Source organism: Gymnoscopelus braueri (assembly GCF_963280865.1).
Source record: "Gymnoscopelus braueri genome assembly, chromosome: 2".
In the NCBI taxonomy this organism is placed as follows: domain Eukaryota; kingdom Metazoa; phylum Chordata; class Actinopteri; order Myctophiformes; family Myctophidae; genus Gymnoscopelus; species Gymnoscopelus braueri.
In genome coordinates this window covers 48,413,515-48,440,337 of record NC_137604.1, presented here as the reverse complement: position 1 = coordinate 48,440,337, position 26,823 = coordinate 48,413,515, and the positions used below count along the sequence as shown (strand labels likewise).

At 43.7% G+C, this 26,823-nt stretch overlaps 1 protein-coding gene across 1 annotated transcript in view; it reads right to left on the bottom strand.

The window, feature by feature from the left end:
- Window positions 1-193: 193 nt before the first annotated feature.
- The window catches only part of frmpd1a (FERM and PDZ domain containing 1a), a 47,673-nt gene continuing 21,043 nt past the window's right edge, over window positions 194-26,823 (bottom strand). Inside the window, exons 3-16 of the mRNA XM_080454252.1 lie at window positions 24,149-24,271; window positions 23,405-23,568; window positions 17,709-17,811; window positions 17,448-17,493; window positions 15,573-15,677; window positions 13,933-14,028; window positions 12,873-12,998; window positions 11,133-11,252; window positions 9,770-9,906; window positions 9,427-9,646; window positions 8,914-9,096; window positions 8,537-8,681; window positions 6,752-8,077; window positions 194-6,191 (exon numbers count right to left, since the gene is read on the bottom strand). Of these exons, the coding sequence (XP_080310378.1) occupies window positions 2,686-6,191; window positions 6,752-8,077; window positions 8,537-8,681; window positions 8,914-9,096; window positions 9,427-9,646; window positions 9,770-9,906; window positions 11,133-11,252; window positions 12,873-12,998; window positions 13,933-14,028; window positions 15,573-15,677; window positions 17,448-17,493; window positions 17,709-17,811; window positions 23,405-23,568; window positions 24,149-24,267 (6,396 nt within the window). The 5' untranslated portion in view covers window positions 24,268-24,271 and the 3' untranslated portion in view covers window positions 194-2,685. The remainder of the gene's footprint in view (window positions 6,192-6,751; window positions 8,078-8,536; window positions 8,682-8,913; window positions 9,097-9,426; window positions 9,647-9,769; window positions 9,907-11,132; window positions 11,253-12,872; window positions 12,999-13,932; window positions 14,029-15,572; window positions 15,678-17,447; window positions 17,494-17,708; window positions 17,812-23,404; window positions 23,569-24,148; window positions 24,272-26,823) is intronic.

The window sequence follows — 26,823 nt, the reverse complement described above, 5'->3', positions numbered from 1 at the left end:
CCCTTCCCTGGAACCCCCATCCTTACCCCCCAGAGCCCCGGTTGGCTATGGCATAGACTCTATGCCACACACGTCATGCCACGCGTGTGGTGCATCCATAGACATCCACACTTTCACGTACCCGTGCCCTTGGCTTTTTGTCGCACACCTCACGCAATGTATGTGGCGAACCATAAACAAAACGTCCATACTCTTTCATGATTACTTTATTTTTCCTGTTTGTATTTTCAAAAGAATAACATAAATCTATTTTGTTGAAGGAGTAACCTTTACTAGTGAAATCATAATGCATCATGATCCAGGGCAGGGTGTGTCCATGCAAGGGCTATGTAACTGGTATATCATTACATACTGTGCACAGAAGGCCATACTGAGAAAACATCCAATCTACAGTATTGATATTAAACAGAGGTACAGTATGAAGGGTCCACACAAGTGATCACACCTGCTCAGATACTGTATCATTCGAACACACAGATAGGGGGCAAAGGGGCATAGGTATTTTCTGCTGACTGTCCCTTAAAAATAAATAGGTTATAAAGCCTCCATGCATGGAAGAGCCATTTGAAAGACTAAGTTTAGTGCAGTTTTACCTTTGTCTCTCTTTTGCTCCTCTGCTCTCTTTTTCTGTTATGTTTCTTTGTAGACGTTATTGTGAATATTCTTAATTGTTCTTCAGTCTGTAAATAAATGTGTTGCTGCCATGGCCAGGACTACCTTGAGAAAGAGATATTTAAACAGCGATTAAACAATAATAATCATAACAATGGCAATAATCCTATTATAAATGCGCGAAATCTGTCCATGTGTGCGACTGCAGTTCTCGTATCTCGAGAACCGTCCAACCGATCGACTTCAAACTCGGTGCGTGCATCGTCGAGGACCCGAGGGAGTGCCTCAGTGCGGTGCCCAGTGTTGAGTCGGTTGGTCCGACCAATATGCCCCCATTTTAGGCATAATGGAGTTCCGGTTGTCCAGAACCGCAGATCCGAACAATATGCCCATATATGGGACCAATCGACTTCAAACTTGGTGTGCGTATCGTACCTGAGGGAGGCATGCGCCAAGTGGGAAGTCGGTCGGATCAGTGGATCTCCAAAAAATATCGATAAACACACAATTCCCCATAAGTACCCTGGAGTCATCAATATGACGCCATAGTACGGACGTCATAGACTGGCCTGGACTCCATGTGTAAGCATGCCTGACACGGAACTCCATGTATGGGCATAAAAGGGACACAGACAGACAGATACAGAAACCTTCATATGGGCATAAAAGGGAAACAGACAGACAGACAGACAGACAGACAGGTACAACGGGTACTCTGACAATGGGTACAACAGGTATTGCATAACTGGGTGGGGCATGCATTTCCAACTTGCATCGTTCCCGAGTAGTAGTAGTACTAGTAGTAATATAATAATAATAATAATAATAATAATAATGCTGCCCTGCTAGAAAGAACCTGACTGGTGCAGTGTATGATGGATGTATTGTAAGGAAGCCATAATGCCATGGGGACATACACATCTACAGTAAGTGCTAAAACTGTCTAACAAGAGAAATGCAAGCGAGTGTATTTCATTGTACAAACCATATCAAATATACGCAAAATGAAACTGAAATTAATATGTGTGTGGCGCCAACCTTAACTTTTCCAAAAGTCAATGTGCACACATCAGCATTCAGCTACTATTCTTATAAAATAGCATATACAGTTGTAGGCTTATAGCTTTGTACTACATGATGAAATCAAGTCAAATCAACCCAATCTTCATTTGTACTGTCCATTTTGGGGGAAAAAATATCTAATGAGCTAAAAATAAACTTAATCTGAAAAAAGTTATCTTTTTGGTTCTTGTAAACAATTACAGTAATAACATTCAAAACACTCCTTGTCAACAGCCTGTGAAATGATAAGATATATGAGAGAGATGAAATCATCAAAATCATCTAAAACTCAAAATCATTTCAGATAGCTCATGGACACAATACAGTACATACACTGGATCCTGGATCCATCAAACTCTCTGATGAACTCTACATCTGTGTTTGTAATAATAACTACTCTTCAATCTAAAACCTTTCCTGTAAACTCTCCCAATTTCCCCTTCTTTACATTCCATTCTCTTGCACTTGAGAACACTGTAGTAAGTAACATATTAATAATCAAATCCATATCTTGGACATTTTAAATAAACAAAACAATACACAAATAACATACAATACATTCAAAACATCAATGCTCAATGCTGGAATGCAGGCAGGTTTGCTAAGATATGGACATGTATGTGAAGTTCTTTGCAGCTCGTTTTCAGTCCACATGTCCATTACTCTTTACTTGTCCATTACTTGAATGGTTGATTTGTGGGCTACAGTACGTGCACATCATACAGTAGGTGGCCACATGCTCCTCACCCATCTATGCCAGGATAGTTATCAGTGCCCCACAGCGGGGCATTGTGATCTATGATGCCATGAATTGGCTCTATGACATCAAAGAGAACTCTCATAATCATGTGAGATCATAATCACGTGAGCTATTGTCACATCAGTGTACCCCCCCAGATAACCTCACATCACTGATCACTGCCATTTGGCCATTTGTCCCAGTTCAAAGATCAGAAATCAAAGGTCAACCATGAGGTTGTATGACTTGTATGCAAATGGTTGTTGAAGGAGTCAAAGGGCAGTGAGGGTGCGGAACAGCTGTGTGAGGCAGAAGACGGAGGCAGTGAGTGCTGTGCACTGTTTGGCCAGCAGCTTGGTGCTCAGGTCCTGGCAGCTTCGCTTCCCACTGGCACGCTCTGCTGCCAGGCAGAAGTCTGTGAATGACCGTGCTACATCTATCAGACCTGCGATAGCCTCTGCATTCCTCCGGTCACACCGATCACAACCAGAGAACCAGAGGCACACCCCAGCCAGCTCCACCAAGGTTCGGAAACTGTCAGCCAGGCAAACGAGCATATCTTCTGGGCTCTGCCCCACTCCGACCACTTTCTGGCAGCCCGCCATCAGCCGCCGTGCCTCTGTGTGGAGCACCCGCTTATTCTCTGTGAAGTGGGCAGGGCAAGTACCCCTTGGGTGGCGGCCTCCTCTACCTCTCATAGACACTCCCCCTCCTAGCCCTTCCAGAACAGAGAGGAGCTGGTCCACATCACTGCGTAGCGTTTGGAAGCCTGCAGGAGGTGCTGGGTACCTTCGCACACGCAGGTGGCTGATGGTGTCCTTGTGTGTTCTAGATGGGTAACAGTCTGAGGCTTCAGATAGTGGTGAGAGGAGGGGGCTGAGCTCTGAGTTGGACGCAGAAAAGAGGGTAGAGCGTGGAAAGGATGGAGAGAGGGAGGATGAAGGAAAGGTGGGAGGGGAGGTGGAGAGGAAAGAGGGAACACAGGGAGCGGTCATGAGAGGAAGCCCCATCCCGGAGGTTTGGGTCACACCGCTGCTTTGAGTGTGGCAGGAGAACTCGTAGACCGTCAGCTCATCATCAAAGCTGTCCCCCTTGCTGAGGCAGTTGGTATAGACCTCTGGACAACCACAAGCATCCAGTGGCACCTGGACACCCTCCATGACCGACTCGCACCCAGCCGCAAGCACAGAGCTACACCCATAGTCAGGCTTCAAAGTTGGCCCCAGTTGAGCTGGAGTTTTGGTCTGGGACTGGTCCTTACAGGTAGTGAACACCCCACAGCCTGTGCTCTGCCTTTCAAATGAGTCTGAGTTCTCCCCTGCAGGCCTACAGAGTCTTGTTAGTGTTAGCCTGTCGCTACTGGTCCGACATTGTTTCTCTGAATCACTGAGAAAGGGGAGGCCTGGTCTGTTTAGATTCTGTGTGGTCACTACTATGGGAGGGGGGATAGAAGGTGACGGAATGCTTATTTTGGAACCTGGAACATCAGACTTGGGGCTGATGGCTTTCATCTTGGATTCTGGTGCCTCTCTTATGGGACCAGGAACATCCATCTTTGAGCCTGAAGTAAACATTTTGAGGTCAAGGTTCTGCCCTGTTCTGTAACTTGGAGGCTTTATTATTGGTCCTGGTGTGTCTTTGTTCAGCCCAGAGTACAGTGGTTCGGTATGGTGCTCAGTTTGCCGCCATGAATCACTTCCCTGCATCACCACCTTTTCGAACGTCTCCTTTACTTCTGACATGGTAGAACGTGTAATCTCAGCAGAAGCTGCTTCCACAACACCGTCACCCTCCACATCTGATCCTGTGACTGTCGAATCTGAATCATCTGACTCTGCTGATTCAGACACAGTGCTCATTTCAGTGTCCTTTGTCTGGGTGATATCATCATCATCATTATGTGTTAATTTGACGGTGATCTCAGTATCATCTATCATGAACTCTGGAGAGGGGCTCTGGGCTATATTACCAATCCCACTTTGGTTAAAGGCTTCCTGAGAGCGAGGCAAATAGAGGGGAAGCCTTTGAATCTTGTCCCTAATTGTGGATGTAGACAGGCGGCCCATGATGCCAGGGGAGCAGCTTTGGAACAGGAAGTGTGTTGGGGATTGATACTCTTTGGAAACGTCATGGACTGTGGCTATGTTAGCCTTTGCTAAGCTAGTGTTGTACGTATCTAATTTACCTTCATGTGTAGCTTCAGCCATAGTTGAGATAACATTTGAAGCGGTGTCAATGATTGGTGGGGTGACGGCATTTGTGGTGGATTTATTTATAGTTGTACTATTGGATGAGGATATGACAATTGTAGGAAGTTTATTCACTGTAACATTGGCGTTAAATGTAGGAAGGGCAACATTTGTTGCAGGTACAGCTTTTGTTGTAACATAATTTACAGTGTCAGCATAATCAGAATGAGTATTAGTATTAGTATTAGTATTAGTATTAGTATTAGTATTAGTATTAGTATTAGCCCTAATGCTGTCTTTAGCAGTGGAATCGCTAAGACTTGAATGTAAGGAATTATCAACTTCATAATGATCTTCAAAAACATTGTCAGAATTGGCGCTGTAAACAACATCATCGCTATTTGTCGTGACAGAACCAAAAACACTAATGGTTTCATCCTCATGATTGGTCTTGACCTCAACATGTATTTGCTCGTTGTTGGTGTAGTTGTCTTTACCAATGTGCTGGTCCGGACCATCACTGCAGATGGATATGGACATACGGGTTGGGGTTCCTCCATCTCCCCTCATTGAGTGGTCATTCAGGGACTTGCTAACAAGTGGCAGAGGAGGTAGAGGGGAGGTGGGTGGAGGAGGGGGTGGTGAGTGCGATGGACGTTTTATACGATTGTCAACACGTTCATCTACCGTGTGCACCCTCTCTCTCATCTCTCTTTTCAAACAAACGAGTGGTCTTAACTCTGAACTGGGCACAGGCCTTCTCTTCTCTTCCTCCTTCTTCTCCTCTTCCTCTGCTTCCTCCCCCCTACTCTCTTCCTCAACAATATCTGCCAAGAACATATGAGTAGTCAATGGTCCATTCCATGACACTGCTGTTACTTCCTCTTTGTCTCCATCTTCTTCTTCCTCCTCTTCTTCTTTCTTCTCTCCCACGTCCTCCTCTTTCTCTCCTTCCTCCTTTCCATCACCCCTTCGGTCAGCGCTCTCCTTCCCATCTGGCTCTACCCGGCAGCGGACAGCAGTGATTGGGCAAGATGCCTCCTTTACCGAGTCTGTGACAGATTTGGATTCCATGGCATCAGGTTCCATCTCCATGTCCTGTTTTTTAACCCTGGGTGAAGGCCTCGTGTCTCCATCTCCGGTCTGAGGTGCGGGTCCGTGGGAACGGGGCTTGGACCAGATGGGCTTAGACTCCAGCTGGGCAGGTTCACCCTCGGAGCGGGAGAGGGAAGACACCGTAGGACAGGGATTCTGGCTTTGTTCAGAAGATTCTGGAGAACTCAGCAACTGTCTATCAACTGTCTGTGCTAGGAGGTTCTTGTGAATCCTGTTTGAGACCGGGTCCTGGTTTGAATCTATCCCTGGTTCAGGGAACGACACGGTGGATGTGAAACCTGTCTCCATGAAGGAACGTCGCTTACGCGATCTCCTCCTAAGTTGGAACAGCGTTTCTCTCCCCCCTCCTTCCTCTTCATCTCTCACGCCGCCCCCCTCATCCTTTGATTCCTTCTCCGTCCCTGACACCGAGATTCCAATGTCACTGAGGCTCAGTGTGCGCGGATGGTCTGGTTTCATCTCAGCAGCAAAATCTGGAAAACAGCAAGGAAAATAGTTCAGACAAATCCAATATTTTTTTATTTACTTCACTTCAATGTTTCATGTTGAAACTGAAAATATGGTAGTGTCTCATGGGACATTTAGATTGTGAGCCACATTCAAACCCATGTTAGGAATATGGCCTGCATATTACATTAATCATGATCCATGAATCATGAAACATGGATGAAAATTTGCATCCTTGCTAACGCCAATGTATGTAGACTGCATTCCAACTCTACTGCTGTAGTGTTGTTGCTGTGTTCATTAATAAATACTACCCCCCCCCCCCCCCCCAAAAAAAAGCAAAGTAAAGTATGTTGTACTGCTGGTTACTCTATTAAAGTAGTTAAAGTGTATTTACTATTAATTAAGGTAAAGTGTATTTTTTTATTTCATTGCATAAGCTACAATTGGTATTTGGAATACATATTTACATTAGTGAATTGATGTTTTTGAACATCAAGTCTTCAAAAAGGGAGAATCTCTCAAAGAGCACAGTATCACATGAAAGAGAAACTGGAAAACAACATCGCACTGAAAACCAAATCACCTCTAGGCACAGCCCCAGATGTCGGGTCCTCAGGCGAGGCAAAACGATCCCGTGCATCAAAGAACTCCTCGTCTGAACTGCTGTCCCCAAAACCAGGAGGAGGCTGAAGGATGGTAACGGGCTCCGGGTCTACAGCCTTGTCCCGACAGTCATCCACCTCCGCGCCGTCACTCGCCTGTCCTTCAGTGTGGGGTACGGCCTCTGAAAGGCTGCGGGCGCTGTCGGGGGTGACGTTGGTGCAGAGTTTGTAGTAGCAGCGTGCGTCACTCTGCTGGTCGAAGTTGAACACAAAATCCATTCGCGACAAGGAGGAGCAGGGGGACGCTGAGTGCCGACGCTGTGTTAAACCAACCTCCTCGCTTGTGCTCTCTTCTCCCCCTTCCCCTACTGCCCAAATGGACTCATCCACCTCCATCCTCCTCCGCCTCCTCAGTTCCTCCTCCGCGTCGTCCTCTTCATCGCTGGCTTCCGGAGGACTGGGCAGATAGTCCACCAGGCGGGAGAGCTCAACGAAGCATAGGACTTTGTCATCCGAAGAGGGGTCGATGGTGGGTCTCTCGTTAGGGTTGAGGGTGGTGGAAGAAGAAGACGAAGAAAGCAGGTGGGGATCAGCGCCATCACCGGATCTCCTGTAACCCGTGGGGCTGTGAGGCGGCGTGGGGGGGTAGAGGTGAAGTTGCTGGGGACAGTAGGGATGAAGATGGGTCTGAGGGTAAGAGTCTGTTTTTGGACGGAGAGAGGAGGAGCAGGAAATTAGGTCATCTTCCTCCAGGGCGTCAAGGGAGTCACTGGATTGGCTGGTGAGGAAACGGAATGAATCGGAGGTCTCCGACAGCGACGGCTGCTCCTCCACCGTATCTGGCGTCTCTTCTCTCTCTCCTCTGGCCCCGTCCTCACCTCCTCCACCCTCCTTTTCACTGCTCCCCTTCTCCTGTTCTCCCCCCAAGTCATTGTCTGTCACTTTTATCTGTATTTGTCCAGTGTCCTCCACTCTCTCTGTCTTTGCTCCATTTTCCTCCTCTACTTTTGCCTTACTGTCTCCTTCTTCTCTTCTCTGGTTCTCTGTATCTTTGGATGGTGGGGACTTTTCTTTCTCAGTGTCTTTATCTTTTTCTTCTTTTTCATTTGTCTCCCTCTTTGGTTTGCCTCCTTTTGCTACTACGCTTAGTTCTTTCTGCCTCCTGTCCCTCTTGTCCTTCCTCTTTCTTCCATCTGGGTCCGACGAGGATCTGATACGGGGCCGTGGCTTAACGTCACGGGATACGAGAGTGGCCAGTGCATCCATATCAGAGGAGTCTGAATCGCTGCCACACCGGGACACATAACCTATGAACACGCACGCACGCACGCACACACACACACACACACACACACACACACAGACAGACAGACAGACAGACAGACAGACAGACAGACAGACAGACAGACAGACAGACAGACAGACACACACACACACACACACACACACATGCAGGACACACATTCATAAACATACAGATTCAACATGAGAACATGTCCAAAAAATATATAATTTAATGATTAACACTCATTAATAATATTAATTGATTAGTAAAAACTCAAATCTAATTCAAATCCAAGCTTGCGATAACTGGCTTTTGTTGGGATTTTTATTTATTTATTATATACATTAAGAGACAGTGTCTGGACTTCTGAGGTATGTCCGAAGATGTGATAAATGTGGTGGTAGTTTTTAATGATTTTTTGAGGAATGTTTCACACATGAAATTATTGATAAATCAGATCCAGTGTGTCTCTATTTTTCACCTTCCTCTGTGGAGACTTTGTGCTTCTTCGAGTCATCTGTCCATGGAAAAATGTTGAGATTGGGGTCAACACACACATGACAGTAGCCAGCTATTAGACAGGACAGATCCTTAGCCGCTACTGACTCCAAAAGCAGTGTGATGGGCTTTGGCAGGAAGAGAGGAGAGGAGAGGAGAGGAGAGGAGAGGAGAGGAGAGGAGAGGAGAGGAGAGGAGAGGAGAGGAGAGGAGAGGAGAGGAGAGGAGAGGAGAGAAGAGAAGAGAAGAGAAGAGAAGAGAAGTACATTTTGTAAATATAATATTTCATATATTGTATAGTCTTCAAACATGTGTGTGCGTGCATGTGTGTGTGCGTGCGTGTGTATAGCTAGCCTATACCTTGATGTCCTGCAGGTATATCTTGACCAGACTGACTTTGTCTGACTCAGGCAGCAGCTCGATGCGTGTGATGTTGGTGAACTCTGTGAGCTTGGTCATTATACTCAGCTTGTGGTTGACCACCTGGCTCACCCCGTACCGCGCACCCACCAACAATGTCACCATGGACTCCCTATCCTGAAGCTGAGGAGGAGGTCAGAAACAAAATGAATTTTATTGTATTTCAATAATAATATTACTATCATTTGTACCTACAAGGAATTTGTCTAGGTGATGGTGGGGAGGAAATTATTCTCCCAGACACCAGATTTTTATTTATTTATTTATGCTCACCCCTTACATAAAAACTTAACTGGTGGGTCACCCATCGGGTTCCCGAAACCCATGCAGGACTCTGTGAAGGATTACTATAGCCAACCTTAATGAAGAGCAAAGGATCCCTCACACACACACACACACACACTCGCGCGCACACGCACATGCACACACACACACACGCACACACAACTGTACCATCATGGTGGCACTAAAAGATTTCCCTCCAAACGACTTCAGCTCGCCCAGCTCCTCCAGGTAGTTTATCCGGGCCTGATTGGCTGACACGCCCTTCTGTTTGTGATCCTGCTGTGATTGGATCTTCTTCATATGGTAACCAATGGCCTTCTTCAGGTCCTTCTCTCGCATGTTCCTCAGCAAGGTGCACGACACAAAGTTCTCAATACCCCACGTCTTCCTAATGCAAGCCGACAAAGTTATTCCTTAAGGAGCGTTTGGTTGTGTGTGTCTGAATCCTGAGTAAAAATGTATTGGTTCAAAGGACATAAATGACTAATTTAGAAGAGCGTGCGTGTCTCACGTGATAATCTTCAAGTTGGTCTTATGGGACTGTCCACAGCTGGCCAGTCTCTCCTGGATCTGCAGGGCGGCCAGGCGCAGGGCAGTGTTGCATCTCATCTCCACCGCAAAGCGCTCCTGCAGCACATCATTCACTCCCTAACACAGACACACACGCAATCATTGCAGCTGGGTGATGAGGGAGTCTAATCTCACTCTGTCTGGGTTTTATTTCTCAGTAATGACCCCAATGCTCCCCATTGATTAATGAACGGTTTTGTCCCAACAGCAATTAGGCCCTTTAACTCCATGACCAGCCACTAGGCCTATTGGACTGGACTAATGGTCTTAGATTTAGTTATTTATGGGTCTATGTGCAATGACAAAGGATTATTATTATTCCAAGTGACACTTTTTTAATGCTTTTTAAGCTTATTCATAACATATTTTTTATATTAGTCTTCTCTCAGGTTTAACCTGTGCCCCCCCCCGTTTTTAACTACCCTTGCTGTATGTCAGACTATGTCTGTATGTGCTATGGGATATCTGAATTTCCCCTCTAGGTTTAATAAAGTATCTATCTATCTATCTATCTATCTATCTATCTATCTATCTATCATCCCTTGCTTAAACCCGAGAAAGCATACAGTATGTGTCAATTTAGATTTTTTTTTCTTTTTCGTAAATCAAAGCCATACTTGCTCATACAACAGCATCTCAAAGAAGCATAAAAAAGTAGCAGATCCACAAGCTGAAAAAAGCGGCACGTTTTGAGCTTGTAGATCTGCCACTTTTTGATGCTTTCGAAATTGAATCCTGAAAAGTAACAGTTTTGGAGATATGAGGTTTCCACCCGACAGAGACAATATACAGTATAGCAACATACGCTTTTCAGAAAGGCATTTTTAGAATCGGCCTCAGGTCTTAATGGGTTAATAACCATCATAAAAAACAATGAAACAAGCAGCACACTTCTATCGGTTTCTATTACGCTCTCTTACTGCATTCTTGCGTAATAATCTGTAACATTGTGTGTGCATGGGTAGCCTTGAACTTGGCAGTGGCAGAACGCCTACAGTATAACAGTGTATAAAACTTAACTAGAACTTAACTTAACTAGAATTATCATATGAAAGTGACGCATTGTCTATTTTCAGAGATGACTGTTGACTTAATGCTGAACTGTAGCTTCCTAAATTTTTGTTGGCATGCATTCCATTTACAAATTGTCTTTAATTTAACCTTTATTTAACCAGGCAAATCTGAACCAAGGCCAACCAAACCGGTAGGAAACGCATACAGACTCACAGAATGAGTAGCACACTTTAAATATAGTATGTTTCGCGTGTGTTCAGATCAGATCAAAGTGGGCACACCAAACCTACCTGAAGGTAGAAGTACTCAAAGGCAGTGGGGTCGTCTAGAAGAAGGTCACGAGGGTCTCTGGGCATGAAACAGACACGGAAAAGACACCTGTAGTCATGGGCCTCTCTCTTCTGGACCACCTGATGATTTACACACACGCACACGCACACACGCACACACACACACACACACACACACACACAGTGTAAACTTAACTTAAAGTGAAATAAAAAAAGCAATGGACGAGTGTGCACCTTGCTATGCACTGACAGACCTGGTCAAAGTAGGCAGGTGGCGCAGAGCCCTGTAAAGGTTGCTATTATTGGTTTTGGTTAGCGTTAAGGTTAGGTTTACGCATAGTGTTTGAAAGGTTATGGTTATGGTTAAGGTTAGGTTTACGCATAGTGTTTGAAAGGTTATGGTTATGGTTAAGGTTAGGTTTACGCATAGTGTTTGAAAGGTTATGGTTAGCGTTACGGTTAGGTTTACGCATAGTGTTTGAAAGGTTAGGGTTAAGGTTAAGGGTGTGCGTGCGTGCGTGCGTGCGTGCGTGCGTGCGTGCGTGCGTGCGTGCGTGCGTGCGTGCGTGCGTGCGTGCGTGCGTGAGAGAGACAGTGTGAGAGAGCCTATTTCACCGATGCTATAATCTGGAGAGGGAGAGAAAGGGAGAGAGCCTATTTCACCTAGTTAAAAAACAATTATTGCTTCATAAATTGCTTCATGAAATGCTGGCCAATGCAGGGTACCAAAACAGTAAGCTGAACACGCTGATGGACGCAATGCGTTGTCAGTGTGATAACTCGGGCAACATCGGGCAAGCAGATAACGCACTGCATTATAGATAATGAAAACATCACTATTAAAGGCTTTGCCGCAAGAAAAAGCTGTCGCAAGAGTGGGACTTCTTCAATATCAATAGCTGCTGTGGTATTTAAAAACCCAGCGGTACTATCGAACAGTATCTCTCAAGGACCACAGAGCTAAATGTGCCCATATGAGAGGATAAAGATCAGGATAAGATTGCACCGCAAGTGAGAGACTTCTGTGTTGTTTGTTATTCAGGAGCGGGGGACTCAGATGAGACCATCGACAGTAGACAACATCATTGTTTCATTCATCATTCATGCCCTATATTGTAAAAATTAAGGCTATTGCCCTAATAGCAGATCTACAAGCTCATAGCGCGGCACAGAGTACTGTGCTATGAGCTTGTAGATCAGCTATTTTTGGAAAACCGTGAACATTTTTGTAAATCTTTGAATATATATATTTTTAAAGCAAACATTTTTAATTCAAATCTTTGCTTCTGGGGATTCTCTTTTCATGTAAAGGGTATGTATTTGGCCGCGGACTCCCATCTCAAAATATATTGTTCCAGAGACGCCCCAGAAGCAAAGATTTGAGTAAAAAATGTTCGCTTTAAAAAATATATGTATTCAAAGATTTGCACAAATTTTCACGATTTCTCTAAAATAGAGAAGTATAAAATAATGGTTAAAGTGGTTACACAGTTGCGTTCCCGGTTTTAATGGGTTACATTTTTAACTAATGAAATCCACTAGTGTGAAGGGATGATGTACTAAAAGCTCAAAGCTCAAAGCCTCTAGGAAACGGAAACAATATTTATCTGGATGCAGCGTGCGTGTGTGTGTGTGTGTGTGTGTGTGTGTGTGTGTGTGTGTGTGTGTGTGTGTGTGTGTGTGTGTGTGTGTGTGTGTGTGTGTGTGTGTGTGTGTGTGTGTGTGTGTGTGTGTGTGTACCTGCTGTATCCTCTCCTCCTCATGCAGCAGCAGTAGCTTGGTGATGCTGTACTGCTGTTCCAGCACCAGGGAGAAGTTCTCAATTCGGACCAGTGAAAGCTTCTCCTTGAGGGTCATCACTATGTCCTGACGCACAAATGAACAACAAACACACACAACATTATGTCTATGACAAAAAATACTGTAACTACTGCTCCTTCATCAGATGCCTGGTGGAAGTTTAGATGACTAAAACATGTAAATAAATGTGTTTGTAAGGGAAGAGTTAAACCGTGAGCAGCTGGGGATGGAACCCAGCCTATTTCAGTTTCATGGTGGACACTAAAGCATTAATACACAAGAGGGAATGCTATAGAGTACCGACAAAGTCCTGACGTCACTTCCGCTACCCCTAGGTCACAGAAGTATTTTTTTTTGACTGAAAATCCCCATAGAGAAAACTTAGATCGCGTCATATAAGAACTGTGTTCCAAAAATAATATGCCAGGTATGTGACGTTTATGATATTGAGTTACAGTACATTTGTGTTTGGATAAATAAAATAAAAATGAATAAATTAGTACTTTTTCACCGTCAGGTGATGCTTCATGTCCATATGAGTAAAATCGCCGGGCTGATTTGTTTATTTTTGGAAGGGGATAGCGGCCTCTAGTGGCAGTGATGTCAGACTTTGGCCCTCTATACCATGACATAATTAGCACTGGTGTGTGGCACACGTAGATAAGCCTACTGGTGCCGTATCGCTCCTCCAGTGTATTATTGCCATTTTACCAGTTTCGTTATCAATATTTATGATTGGACGTCAAGACAATTGACGTGTATTATGAAGATTATTAAGATTATAATTATTCATGATGAAAAATGCCGGTCTAGATGGCTCTCACAATGTTAACCGTCTTGATATAAACACAGACACAGTAAAAAGTTTTCTTTACACCATAATAAGTCTCCAAGACGGTAGAAAGTGAGACAGCGTAAGTATAGTATAACATGCACCGCAGTAGATAATTAAGTACATAATGAACAGCAGGGACTGGCACAGTAATACAATCAGCTGTACCTTGACAGTGGTATTAGGTTCAAACTTGAAGGCCTTGGTCTGTCCGTTCTCTAGATAGACCTTCAGGACATTGGGCAGGAAAAGCAGCGAGTTGCCCTGGAAATCACACACAGACAGTGGTGTCATATCAGATAGAATTAGATGGTGGCAAAAAAATAATGAAAGACAGAAAGAAAATAGCCCATCTACAACATCACAATGCAATTTGTGAAGAAAAAGAAACAAAAAACATGAACATGTTTGTCTTTAATGACATGCCCAAAACATACAGATGCCAGGTGCATAATGTACGTATGACTGCAGACAAGAAAACATGTGTCTATAACATGTGTGTCACGTGTAGAATGTAGATGGATGGGTGTGGATTGAGATGCCATCCCCAGGGACCCCAATTAACGGCCCTACACACAAGGGTCAAGGATCAGAAGAGTCCGAGGGAAATTATGAGCACTGTAAAAACCTTCAGCTTGAGGTTCGGCTGTAAATAACTAAAAGAGGGTGACAGAGATGAGATGACCAGGAGGAACTAATAAAACATGTGCCAGTGTGTGTGTGTGTGTGTTGGTGTAAGCAGGTAAGCTTTATTTCCCATGGGAATCTTTCTCTTGGACGTACAAGCACTGCTGCTTCGGCACATTGCATAAAACAATGAAATGAAACAATGACATTTCTGCTCTTCTGCCAAGTCCATGCTTGTACAAAGCAAACTCAATAAAATGTTCACCACAACAGCAGGCCTGGTATACAAATAATTTAGTTTTGTGGAGTGCACAGTACTCATACTAAAGAAACAAATCTAACATTGTTTTGGCATTTTAACCTCCCCCAGAGAGTGTCTGTTTGCTATGAACAAATACAGATCAAAAGAACCAAGTCTGTTTTTGTTACTACTGAATATAGTACGTAAATATGGGCTGGCCAAAACGTCCTCCTCGCTTATCTCTGTTCTTCTGTCCATACTTTTATAGCTCTCCATACATGAATCACATTTCACTCTCAAGTTTCTTCTCCTCCTACAGAGCACAGGCTCTCCTCACTTCGCCTCTCTCTCTCTCTCTCTCTCTCTCTCTCTCTCCTCATCTGTCAGTCTGTTATGCCTGCAGCCATTGTCATCTCCCTCTTACTTCTCCACTTTTCTCTGTCGGCTTCAGTGTTTTTGTCCTGTGAGCATCGATGATGCCTCTGAACATTTATATATCCATTGTTTCTCTTCTCTTCCTATGCTTCTCCACCTCCATCCCCCTTCCCCTGTTTCAGAAATGGAGAACGGCAGAGCAGTGATGCGTTGTACCCAGCCCCTAATGGTGTGTGTTTCCCTGTCCTCTCCCCAGTAGTTTATTTACTGTCCTGTAATCACAGACATTAGGAGGAGAGGGATTGGCTGGCGATCGATCCACCCTGTCTCCATCTGTGATTAGTAATGTACACCACAGGGCCGCTGTGGTTTTAACGTAACATCCTTGTGCAGGACGGGAACTATGGACTAAGTACATAGGATGACAAACTAAAACCAACATCTGCTGAATCACATTTCCATTTGTGCTACATTACCGATGACTACAACTGGAACAATCTATTGGAATGGAGTCCTATTTAATTGCCACTACTCTCTTTCAGTGTAGTGTACTCCCCGCACTCACCTGTGAGTGTCCGTTGACCTCCACTTCTTCAGCGAAGCGGACTTTGACAGGGTTGGACCTTAGCTTAGCCCTTTTCTCTGGGGTTATGAAAGAAGACTTTGGGCCCTGGGAGACATAATATACGGCAGTAGTTTAAAAAAGGTGGCGTATCTTAATTTCATTATTTTATCTACTGTTTGCTGAATGCAACCATACATACATGGTCTTAAATGGAAAGCTTTTGCAATGGAGTGATAATAGGTCATTAGAAATAATGCATTAATGGAATAATAACTTATATCAAAAGTGATATTGTGACATTCTGTATTTCCCACTCAGGGTTTTCCAAACACAAATGATAAATATAAACATCCTGGAAGAGTCCATTATACACTCATCTTCCTCTTATACGTTAATACGTACAGCGGCTTACAGAGATCACACTGCAATGCTGCAATCATTACTGTGCATCCAGACACAAAGTTTGTGAGAGCAAAAGGCAGAACATGAAATCAACAGATTTCACACTAACACACTCTACACACTCTTCACACTAACACACTCTTTTACCAGCATGTGATTGTGTGAAAATTTCCACTTTAGATAATCATCAAATAACCACTACATTTCAACCACCGATGTTGGGTTGTTGATGTCAACAAGCATAAGGGAGCCAAAGTTTTTCTCAGAGACGCTAAGTGATGTCTTGGTGGCGTTGGATGAACTATGAATCAGGTGGTAATGGTGCACCTTTCAGCAATGGGCGGAGATAAGAACCTCTCTACTGCAGCTTTAGCACCAATGCATCCTTCAACTTTATGGATATAGATTGAGGTGCATGACCAGGTACAACAATGCTGCATCGCATGGCATGCAGTCACGCACATGCACTAGCACAGCACACACACACACAGACACATAGAGTAAAGACACACACACGCACGTAAAGACTGAAAGATAATGATGGATGATTTGTCTGACCAACTCCCTGGCGGTCACACAGAGCTTCAAACTGCTGTCGCCATTAACAATGATGTAGAGCCGGGACCTTGGTGACAGGATGTTTGTTAAACAACGACGCCTGACCTCTGGCCTGGTTGACACATTGGATAAATGGATATGTTGACAACAGCATTATTAAATCCCATGTGGGGAAACATCCATAGTATCGTTCGTGAGCATGGATTCAAGTACCTACACAAATTAAAATAGCCTGGATGTTTGCCTTTTCTTTTTGGCAATATTTTGTGTGTGATTTATTTCAACAGGAATATAGAGACAGGAAACTGCAAGTGGAAGACCACAGACATACCAATACCACACTGAGCTCCGACTGGAATCGAACCGAATGATTAGGCTACAGCATGCGTTCGACGCCCTACTGAGGTTAGGGCAACGAATGCTCATTTGACATGTTCCACTTGACAGCGCTGCTTTCACATCAGTCTCTACTCTCTACATTCACATCAAGTAACATCTACGACATCACTGATCCACCGTCATCACCTCCTCATTTTGAGCGGTCAGTCATCACTGAATTCAATACTGAATGGGCAGCCAAATAAAAGTATGCGTTTATGCACGCATACACATGTGTCTTTGTGAGTCTGTGCCTGTTAGAAGTGGATAGATAGAGAGGGAGAACACAGTGCAGTCTGCGGTGATTTTCGTATACTGTACGTGCGTGAAGTTAGTAATAACATCCCTTTAGTATAATAACATCCCTTTGAAAGTGCACAAATGCAACCAAATGGACCCTTAAGATGCACCGGTCCATTTAGTTACATTTGCGCATTCTCAGACTAGTTACAAATAGATAAATTAACATGGAGGATTATAGGTGTGCGTGCGTACGTGCGTGTGTGCATGCCTGCGTATGTACATTTAACAACTTACCACCAGTATTCTGAGGACAGTCACTGTAACGGTGTCCTGACACTCCCTGGACACAAGAAGAGAGAGGATCACATTAATGGAGTCATAATGAGTGTTATGCAGGTGTAATGTCCTTGTATGTGAGAGTATATGCAATATGTGTGTGTTTGTTTTGTACAGTACCTGTATATTCTTTTGTTAAAAGTATGAGAGTTTGTTTGCATGTGTACATGTGTGTGTGGGGATGTTTGTATGCATGAGAGTGCGTGGTTACTATCTTACCTGATTATTTCGGCAGCTTGCTCTGGGGTCAGGTCATCGACAGCTACATTATTGATCTTCACTAGCCGGTCTCCAGGGACCAGCCTACCATCTGCAGGACCACCTGGACACATACAAAATAAAACTAACCTTCAAACATGAACCGCCAGGGCAGCTAATGCTGAAGGTTAGTCCAGGGGTTCACAAACCTTTCCATGCCAAGGGCCCGCAAATAGCAATAGCTGCTGGCTCTATTGCAAAATGGCAAAAAATTTAAAGTCAAAAAAATAAAAGCAGTCTCCACACTTTGAAAACCAATGGGGTAGACGTTTGATTTGGTTTATTTGGCTAAATTCTAATATATTCATTAACAAACAAATATAAGTCATTTTCAGGGATACAACGACAAAGTTCTGGACTTATTTCCATCGCTGCACTTCTGGTGTAACCACTGGCATTTAGGATTGATCCATAAACATGATTTATCTCTAATTCTAACTCTATCTCTCAGTGCCAACACAGCAAACAACTCAACAATTACGTCAGGAAAAGGTTCTGCACAAGTGACCACTTTTGTGGATTAGCACCCCTCCTCAGCCAAAGCATTACTTGTAGCAGCAACATTAAGGCAGTGATCCATCTCTGATGCTTTGCTCCAAAATATAGTTGAACCTCGTAATATACTGTATTATATCATTTATATATATATATATATATATATATATATATATATATATATATGATAAAGTATATTGTAATATTCATAGTTAATGAATTTAATATATGTACTTATTACACCCATTAAGATATTGTTTTACCAGTAATTACTTAACTGAAAGAGTGAAACAGACAGACAGACAGACAGACAGACAGACAGACAGACAGACAGACAGACAGACAGACAGACAGACAGACAGACAGACAGACAGACAGACAGAAACAGAGAAGAGGAGGATGAAGCAGATGAGAGAGCGAAATGGAGAATTGAGCCAAGGCTTAGTGGGGAGGTGACGTATGTGTGTTTGTGTGCATGTCCAAAAACGATGGTGACAGTCCTGACCTGAGCCAACTCAACAGAGAGAGCCAAATGGGCCTTTGGATGTCAGCAAGAAATGGATTCTCATACTGTACCTCCACAATTAAACTACAACATTATCTGAACACTGTGCACAACAACTGGAATCGCATCAATTGAGCAGATCAAACAGAATGCTGAATGGCTGTATACTTAAATATTTTACTGCAAAATGAGTTCATTTGATTGATGTTTGAAAAACAGAAAATAATGAAAATGCAAGTTTCATCAAAAGGGACAGTGTCTGCCTTATCACCTGTATCTCTGGAAATAATGACCACATTGTCACCACATTTGGACTAGTTATTCACAATATTGCATACAATAAAACACCAATCAATACCTTTGTGCATAATTGAAATCTATGCTCTTAAACATGGGCAGAAATTGAATACGACTTTGAATACTCAGAAAAGCTCTATATAAATTGTATGTATTATTATTAATAGGAAAATAGAAATCCAAAAGGTATAATATATAACGTAAGTCCGTCATTATTAAAGTAACAAGTAACACTTCACCCTGTGATATTACCAGCTCCAACTAGTGCCGCGAGCACTTCAAACAAACAGATACAACGAGACCTTGTTGGTGTATATGTGGTTGTGGTGTAAACCATAGAATAAGCAAAAAACTACCGTCTATACATTTAATACAAACAGGTTAAAAAAACATTTATTTTCATACATCACTGGTTGCCATGTACCATACATAACTCACCTCATCCATAGTGGAACACTCAACCCCTTTCTCATTCTCATTGTGGCCATACAAAATAAGCATGTAACCTCTGACTACAGGCAATGACTCCTCAAGATTTGTTGTCGAACTGGCTTTCAGTTCCTCCAAGTTCAACTGAAATTGATTTTATTTTATTTTGAAAATAACTGCTCATCGTATCACTGCCCGTCAGGTATGGCAAGCTGGAAGGCACTGGCACAATGTTTCCCCCAGCTTTTTTCAGTTTTTGTATTGATTGGCACAGAATCTCTTTGCCCGTACAGTATGGCCTTTGTGCATTAGGGCGGAGGCTGAGCCTTGCTGGAACTTGCATAATATAAGAGCAACACAATGGCATAGGTGTCATCACACTCGAAGACTCTTGTGTGTCTCTTGGCTAGGTGGATGGCATGTAGCACACTCCTGTTGTCCACCTCTTCTTGATCACTCATCAAATCGGCTAGGCTCTCCACGCTGTCCTTTTCCATGGTTTTGGTTTCTTCCACATCTTAAAAAAAAAAACTCTGGCCAAGATGATCAGCTGCTCTTCAGTGATTCTACATGGACCTGAGCAGGTTATGTAATTGTAAACAAAAGCAGAAAATGTAGCCTTGTAGCTATGCTTGTTTCAAGTATTCCTGTAATGCACTATCGTGTGCCCTGAGATCACTTGGAGATCAATCTCCATTTACTCCACATCTGTTGCTCTCTTGCTGCTTGATGGAGTTTGGGTGTTCATATTGATCAAACACAATGGAAACACAATTGATTTTTTTCCTCTCCCAATAGCAGTGAGAAGATTCTTAAAGCCTTCTGCAAGGTGAAAACCTGATTCATTCAGACTGAAGTAATGCCATACCATCTATGAGGTACTGTATGCAGATGTTCCTGTTACATCTGTTTGTATATTTTTGTGGTTGTCCTTGTGAAGCACATTGAGTTTACTGAAAATGTGTTACAAATGAAAATTCACTTGACTTGACCACAGCACTTTGGATGTGATCATTCACAGCAACCACTCACTGACTGGGGAATTACCTTTGTGGTTCTGAGCTAAGACCTTCTGCACTATAGATGCCCATTAGAGACAGTCCTGCAATTCCCGTAATTTCCATTGACACTTTTACAAGCTCAGCAACATTTATTGCGTCCAATAATAGATAAGTAATGGTTGGATTGGGGCATGCATACTGTACTTTAAGTGCATGGAAATTCCGAAGCAGGTATTTTCTTTTACCATTATCCCACCTTGATAACAAACTATTCCACTCTCCCTAATCTAAAATGTGCTCAAACATGCAGTGGTCTTACACCTGGTGAAAAAACATGTAGGCCTAAAGGCAAGCGCACATACTGTAACATGTAAAGTGTCATTGCTAGCTTCACCCCCAGCACCCACATTGTGTAAGTAGCAATTGCATTTGCGCACATATGCATTCCCATGGGCTTGTTGGTTTGAATGAGGTGTGGTCAGGCAGCAGGCTCATTGTTGATGCATTTCTATCTTAGGGGGCATGAAAGTCCAAAAGCAATTGCTCCTTTGATCAGCTAAAACCTTGTCTAAACTCCAGCACAGTCCTGCAGCAGGGTGCAGCGGCTTTATTTCCCTGCTTTTTACATGGAATGGGAGATGACGATCACATTGCATTGGTTTAATCCATGATATGCCCAAAAGACACCATGAGACTAAACAGAACCCCTTTGCACCTCACACCTTACTTTGCACCCAGATTATGCACCTATGCAAAATTGGAGTTGGACACACCCCCAAGGCACTATCGCCATGTGCTTTAGACAGTGCGCCACCTTACGTCATAGACTGTGTATATAGGGTCCTGCTGTCGTCCTGAATCTTTGAGCAAAACAATCTTACTGGAGCAGGTTGGCCACCATAATGCTTTCATTGACATATGTTGACCAGTAGGGGGTGCTGTACCAGGGCAGGCAGCAGCCCATTTTTCTTGTCTAGTCTACCAATATACTGTCACCTTCTTAAAATAATAAAACAGAAAAAACTTAACCAAGTCTATAACAATATATGACTATTGACATATAACACTGTCTGTCAGTTATGCAACATAAGAGGATTAAATGCCTTAGGCCAATTTGTGTTTTGACTAAGGCAATTGTAAACCTGACTTAGGCCAAATTATTTGTGGAGTAACTGACTTACTCCAGACAAAAAAATGGCCAATGTCACTCTTGACATATAGGCCATTATACTACTGGCGCGGGAACAGCATGATCTTTTCAATTAGGATATAGGCGATTTTACCAGAGGTGGCCAGTGTCATGAAGAGCTGATTTAGGCAAAAATATCATAATATTATTTTAAGAAGGTGATGATACATTTCTGGCTTATTTCCTGGAGTCAACAGAGAAAGCCTGCGTTCCATGCTGTCTCCTGTTCTCACTGCAGTTAGAATGTTACACACAGTCTTTATGAGTTTTAGACTGTGCTCATGTGCAGTAATGTAAAAGCATGTGGCATGGGGAAAACACGTCACATACTGAATTGTGAATTTCCACCATTCTACCATGTTGGTAAGGTGTTACTAGGGTTACAGCCAGTTCAAATCTGAACCACCAAACCATGGTTCAGTCTCTAGTACAAGATATATTTTCCTATAACGCAGGTGACGGCCAGCAGAGGTCTGGCATCTCAGCACTATGGATACTCGTCCCACTCAGGGAGTTTTAGGGACGACAGGGAGCTTAGCAGAGCTCTATAGTGACCTACAGGTAAACTGGAGGGTTGAGATACTCGGAACAATTAATTTATCCACAGTTGCAACAGAGTAGTGACGGAGTAGGCTACGGTGGAGCCGATAACGTAAGGGCAGGTTTAACTGAATCAAGGATAAATCCATCCAACACTGTAGTGTGAGCCCGCTTAAAGGGATAGTTCACCCCCAAAATGACTTTTTTTCCTATCCATTAGACACCCCATGGAGACTTGAATTCACGGATATTTTTTTGTTTTTGTCGCATTCCTAAGCTAATAATTTGATGACCGGCAGCGGTTCCGGTAGGAGACACAAAAAGTCTCCTACCGGAACCGCTGCCTACCGGTCCGCTGGTCATCAAATTATTGGCTTAGGAATGAATGAATGAATTCAAGTCTCCATGGGGTGACTGATCGATAAGGTGGGTGAACTATCCCTTTAACTTGGTTGTGATCAGCCAGTGAGCCCAGTCACAGAACACGGCAGCAGTCGCAGCATGCTCTCAGTCTCATGAGTCATGCACATCCCAAATGACAGGCACACAGATAGAGCTGGAAAAGTGACAGATAGGGCGGGTTGGCCGGTAAAAACGCTATGGAATTTGCTAAGGTCCAACGAACGGCCCACCGAGATACGGCGGCCCACCGGGATTTGCCCCAGTACGCCAGATGGCCAGAACACCACAACCCCGCAGGGAAATTTAAGTGCCATAGCAGCAATTGCATCAAGGTTGAAACACCGGAAAGACTAAAGGTCAGAAAACAAACCAAGATAAATTAAACAGTTCTAAGCTTAGATTCTGGAGCAAAATATCTGCAATGGGTCTCTGAATGACACACACATAGTATATCCGTACATACAGTATATTGTATATGTACATTATATCAACAGTGAACATATTAATGAATATGTTTCTCACCAATCAATATGAATGAATATAATGTACTGTACAATGTATGAATGAATTATGTACATCAATCAACAGTTATCCTTAATAAATATGTCAGTGTTCTGCAATGTACATCCTAGTAGTCCATATGCAAGAGCAGTAACAGGTCCTTGTTCGGGGTCAAGTTTGGTTGTGAAGTCTGATGATCTGGTGAAGGTAGGTAGGTTCAAACAAATCATCAAAGACTATCGTTTTCAAAGTCCGCCTCAGCATCCTCCATACAGTTTGTCTTTATTATGTGTCCTACCTGGGGTGATGACCTGCACCAGGATGGGGGTCTGGCGTGACAGAGTGAAGCCATGGGAGGTGAGGCCAGGTTCCCGCTGGATCCGAACAGTGAAACGGAAAGGGTGGTTCCTCTGGTCGGAGACGCTGGACTCCACCGTCTTCTCGTCCGCCGAGACCCTCTCTCTGCAGAGCCGATCAGTAAGTCAGAGGACATTATGAGTACATTGAAAGCACATGTCAATAGAAAGAGGCATCGACAGGAAGGGGCAGACAGACAGTGACTGAGATTATAAGAATAAAAAATAAAAACATTTAGGCCTGAGGCCGATTCTAAAAACATCTTCTAAATCCTAACCTAAGTTTTCTCCAAAACTTCAATTTTTGATTCAAATTATTATTATTTTTATAATATTCGGGTAGAAATCTTGTATGTCAAAAACTGTTTAAAAATTATTTGAAATAGTGAAAATAGACGATCTACAAGCGCACAACGCCTCGCGGTGCAAGGCGCTGTGTGCTTGTAGATCTGCTATTTTCACTACTTTTGTGCGACACCCTTGTATGATGAAGCAGGGCTTTAATTTAAGAAAAAACGTACAAATTTGAAACTTGTAGATGCAAGGTTTCTGCCCGACAGTGACGATAAATAGTAACCACTAAAATGACACAGATGCTTTCCCGGGTTGAAAGGTATACGTATAACAACGTATAGGCTTTCCAGGGCAAAATAAAATGGGTCAAAAATAATAATAAAGTTAGAAACCTTGTTAGGGAGTGAGACCTGCTGCCAAGGTCTCGAGATCGTCTCAGCCATCGGCCCACCACCTGCTCCACCCGGCTGGTCCTGCGGGACGGCGAGCGACTTCTATCCCGCTCCTCCATTTAACTGGAAGAGGTCAAAGGTCAAGTGTCACAAGGGGTTCCAATAATAAGTACACAAGAATTCCTCCAGGGTGCTTTAGAAGAAGAAGAAAAAAAACATTAATTACGTCTCATATGCATATTGCAATTTGCAAGTTTCTTCGTGCATTTGAATAATGAAACGCATATATTCACCCACATGCATATTGTACATGGAGCAGGAAAACATAAAGCATGTGTATATGGTGTGCGCACGCACGCACGCACGCACGCACGCACGCACGCACGCACGCACGCACGCACGCACGCACGCACGCACGCACACACACACACACACACACACACACACACACACACACACACACACACACACACACACACACACACACACACACACACACACACACACACACACACACACACACACACACACACACACACACACACACACACAATGTTAAAACCGAAGGGGACGCATGCGCAGCGCATGTGCATGTGTTCCTAGTGTGCGCGTTCATTCGGTTCATTCTGTTCATTCGGTACAAAAAATGTACTCCATGAAGTGTAGATGTCTGAGGTTTTTTCTTTTTCTTCATCCCAAAAGTGGGGGGGGGATATCCCCCCCAATGGAACTGAGTATGTTCAAGCCACCCCCCCCCCCCCCTGCGTCCCTGCACACACACACACACACACACACAACTTTACCATCATGGTGGCACTAAATGATTTCCGTCCAAACGACTTCAGCTCGCTCAGCTCCTCCAGGTAGGTGACAGGCCCTTCTGTTTGGGATCCCTGTGGAGTTTCTGGAATGGGTTGAAGCTGAAGCTTTATTTATACGTAGTTGCGCGTGGGTGTCGAGCTCAAAACGCATCACAGTGGGATGCAAAGTGAGCTTATAGATCTGCAAATTTCCACAACTAAGTATAAATCAAGGCTAACAGTGATGTCACTTGTGGTTGTGGCCTAATAGGCTCTTAGCCAGACTTATAAACCACTTGCCTGCATGTGGTGTACGGTACATGGTAAATGGTGCTCTTATGTCAATAATAACAGTTATTAATACTCTGGAGCAGATGTTTCATTGAAATTAGTTCCCATTGGCTTTGGTATCATAAAATGACTCCAGACAGTATGTGGTGGGTGATTGGTCGGTTGGCTGCCCAGTGCCCTAGTATCTATGGGTGTCTATGGGGGCACATTTGGCGAACTAATGCATGGACCAAGCTGTGAAACGGCATGCTAATGGTGCATAAAGCAAATGTAGGTGATGTCACCCTACTTTAACACAAACACACTCAGAGCAAACAACCCCCCCTCCACCCTGAAGACCGGGGTGGTCGCACAAAGACTCAGCCATTAGCTGTAACCTAAAACCACCATCAGATCATCAAAGGGTGAACAGATAGCCCATGACAGCGAAACAGATACTCTGCTTGTGGGCATTCATGCAGGATTATGGAACTATGAATCATAGACTGAATGAATGAATGAATATATACTGTAGATCAATGGTTCTCAACCTTTTTTTGATCAGGGCCCACTTGAAAATCACACACACGCACACACACACACACTCACTCATTCACTTTTTCATCTGGCAACACATCTAGTAACCCCCCCCCCCCCCAACACACACACACACACACACACACACACACACACACACACACACACACACACACACACACACACACACACACACACACACACACACACACACACACACACACACACACACACACACACACACACACACACACACACACACACACACACAAACACACACACACAACCTCCCCATACTCTCTCTATTATGGAAATCTTTGAATGCCTTTTCTTTTTTTTATATCAATGAATATATTGTCATTAAAATCTTAGTGTTTGTCAATTATTTGGGGGCCGACTTGCAATATCCTCATGGCCCACCGGTGAAACACTGCTGTAGATGGATGGATGGATGGATGACAAAATGAATGAGTGGATGTAGCAGGCGTCCTCCCACAGTGAGCAGCTGCAGGAAGTTGAAGGTCCTTCAGATGGACATTAGTGATGATAGGCATTTAACACCGTCCATTAGAGGAAAAAGGGAGTGGGTGGGTGGAGCCACAGTGGGGAGCAGCAACCAGGAGGAGAATAAAGGAGAAGCAGAGATGGCGAAGGGGCAGAAAAGAGTAGCAGACTAGAAAAAGTGCTCCTCGGAGCACAGGTCTCCGCCAGGTCAGGTACGTTATTGTGGCCTCCTGGTGGCGCTATAATAGGCCAATGTGAAAAGTGTGCCATTTCTTCTTAGGCCTTTCACGGCAATCGGACACTGCATTCATGATTTGAGGCATTTTGTTCCAAAAATGTGTTTTGCTAAATTAGACCTGCTGGTGGCGCTATAACAGGCCAATGTGAAATGGGTGGCATTTCTTCCTCGGCCTAATGGGAATATGCGTGTGAAATTTCACGGAAATTGCAAGCTGCATTCATGATTTGAGGCATTTTGTTCAAAATGGACCAATCCTGCAAACTTTGGAAGCCAACCGTAGCCAATCAGGATGGAATATGGGAAATCGGACAGATCCGGGTTGA